The 2,500-nt window shown below is 51.8% G+C and overlaps 2 protein-coding genes across 2 annotated transcripts in view; both read right to left on the bottom strand.

Moving 5' to 3' along the window:
• PTSG_04698 (ADP-ribosylation factor GTPase activating protein 1) overlaps positions 1–1,277 on the bottom strand; it is a 12,067-nt gene extending 10,790 nt beyond the window's left edge. Inside the window, exons 1-4 of the mRNA XM_004993964.1 lie at positions 1,082–1,277; positions 682–760; positions 509–541; positions 329–382 (exon numbers count right to left, since the gene is read on the bottom strand). Of these exons, the coding sequence (XP_004994021.1) occupies positions 329–382; positions 509–541; positions 682–760; positions 1,082–1,201 (286 nt within the window). The 5' untranslated portion in view covers positions 1,202–1,277. The remainder of the gene's footprint in view (positions 1–328; positions 383–508; positions 542–681; positions 761–1,081) is intronic.
• A 1,047-nt stretch (positions 1,278–2,324) lies between these two features.
• PTSG_12205 (uncharacterized protein) overlaps positions 2,325–2,500 on the bottom strand; it is a gene marked incomplete at both ends in the record, with an annotated part of 4,267 nt that continues 4,091 nt past the window's right edge. Inside the window, one exon of the mRNA XM_004993963.1 lies at positions 2,325–2,480. Coding sequence (XP_004994020.1) covers positions 2,325–2,480 — 156 coding nt within the window. The remainder of the gene's footprint in view (positions 2,481–2,500) is intronic.

The following is a 2,500-nucleotide window of genomic DNA, read 5'->3' as shown; positions in this document are numbered from 1 at the left end:
ACAGCCGCGGTAGCAGTTGCCGTTGACTAAGACTGGAATGGGGATGGGCCTTTGGCTTATTTTAGCTGCGATCGTACGTGTGCGCTTAGTTCGGGATCGATGTACGCGAAATGGCTCATAAGCGATTTACTAAGACCCTCCTCACGTTTTTTCACGGCGTGTAGTGTAGTGGTGCGTGCGTGTGTGTGTGTGTGTGTGTGTGTGTGTGTGCGTGCGTGCGTGCGTGTAAGTGTAAGTGGGTGCGTGCGTGTGTGTGTGTGTGCGGATTGTTTGTGAACGAAAGAGTCTTAGGAGGGGTATTTCACGTGTGCATGCAGGCTTGGCTCACTTGAAAACGACGGCTTGTGCTGATGCTGGTCCATCGCGTCCGTGGAGAGGGATGCTGATGGGATGGAGGCGCAACAGGATTAGAACGAGAGCGACACGAGCGCGACACGAGCGCGTGGGATACATAACACAAAACATTCATCACGAGCAGCAACAGGCAAACTTGCGGGTGGGGTTGTACCTCTGTTTGAATGGTCTGATTCGTGTGAGGAGCCTGCACTCAAACACACACACACACACACACACACATATATATGCGGGCACGTGAGGGCGGATAAAGGCCTTGATCGTGTTGAGTCAGAGCAGCAAGCAAGCAGTAAGCAGTCAGAAAGCACCATTGCCAGAGGTGCGTACATCGTGTTGGCATGGAGAAGTTGGCGGCATGCTTCAACAAGCGCTTGCGGTGACCAAGCTTGTTCACCCCCATATCCACCTGTGCCCGTTGGCACATGGACGAGGTGCAGTGTTGTAGCAGGTGTGAACAAGTGCGTCATGCAGGGGGTTGTCCCGTGTTGTGTGAGATGACAATGTGCGTGGATCAAACTTGCAGGGCAAGCAAGGACAACACGAACACAGCCAGGGGCACACACGCATTCGAAGGGAGAGGAAAGGCAGGCTGCAGGAGTCCAAAGGCAAGGCACGCAAGCAACCGCAGCTGATCATCATCAACAAGCACACAAGCACACATACACATGCACGTCCGCAAGCACGGCCGCAGGTACAGGCACAAGAACATCAGTGTGCGTCAACTGACCAGCTTCTGTTCACTCAGGTCCATGACATGCGCTTTGTTGACGACGCTGTGCTGCTCAAAGTTGGGCGCATACACCTCCAACTTCAGTGCAGCCAGCCAACGCAGTACATCTGGATCCATGGTGCTGTCTTTGTCTTTGTCTGTGTGTGTGTCTGTGTGTGTGTATGTGTGTGTGTGTGTGTGTGTGTGTGTGTGTGTGTGTGTGTGTGTCTCCTTGTGTGTCAAAGCTGTGTTGGTTAAAGGTCTGGCTGGCAGGCTGCCTGCTGGGGTGTGACTGTGACCACCAACAACAACAACACAGCACCACAGAGAGGAAAACAAAAACAACAACCAACAAGAAGACTGTGTGAGCTGGACAGAGGATTATGCACAATGTCCACTAATTGTCCGAGAGCGCCTTGTCGAGCAATGAATTGGCCTATAATAAGGTTGACAGCCTAATTATAATTGTTTGAGTTTGTGTTGTGATGTGCTTGTGCTTTGATGTGATTCATTGGTTGGCGGAAAGCGTTGGACGTGGCGACGTGTTACTGTGATCCCCGAAGACATCCGAGTCTTGCGCAAGGCCCCCTTGTATGGGAAGAAGGACGCCGGAAGGATATGGCATGAACACATGACTGACACATTGACGACACCACTTCAACACATCTCCACGCGATTGTTGTAAGTTCATGCTGGTGGTGCTGTTGTTGGAGACTTGTGTGTGTGTGTGTGTGTGTGTGTGCTGTGTGTGCTGTGTGTGCTGTGTGTTGTGTGGGAGATTGTCTTGGCAAGAGAGAGTTGTGTGTGTTTACTTGAGTTGTGAAGCAAACAAGGATGTAGGATGAATGAACACTCCAACAGAAAGAAACAGAGCAGAAGACAAGAATTGTCGACAACGCAAAGTGGTGACGTGGCAGTGTTTGTTGAGAGTTGTGTGGTTATGTGGTGTGTTATGCAAGAGCATGTAACATCGAGCAACCACACAAGGTAAACACTGCACGTGCAACAGGTTGGAGGGAAATCACGTGAACATTCCAGAACACAAGAGAGGTGAATGTGAATTTGTGGTGTCGTGAAGAAGGGAGGTCAATGATGACTCAGCAGACAGGACTTGCCTGTCAACACTCCCCCGCATTGACCTACCTCTCTGTTGCGTTGATGTTCTGAAACGTGATGAGCATGTGGATGATGTCATGCATGTAGGAATGGCATGAGCAGATGTAGGTGAGATGTGAGTAAGGACGTGTGTTGTGGAACACGTTTAAGAAAACGATTGGTGCCTGTGGTGCGCAGCCTGTTGTGGAAGGCTGGCCCGAGTGAAGGCGTGTCCTGTGGTGCGCGGCCGCTCAGAGGTCCTGACGCGGAGTCGAAGGACGTGGCGACCGGCCCGAATGAGGACGGGCCCGTGGCTGGCAGTCTGGCAGAGGACGAAGACGC

This window comes from Salpingoeca rosetta, assembly GCF_000188695.1.
Source record: "Salpingoeca rosetta unplaced genomic scaffold supercont1.11, whole genome shotgun sequence".
NCBI lineage: Eukaryota > Choanoflagellata > Craspedida > Salpingoecidae > Salpingoeca > Salpingoeca rosetta.
This window is presented reverse-complemented; position numbering and strand designations above follow the sequence as displayed.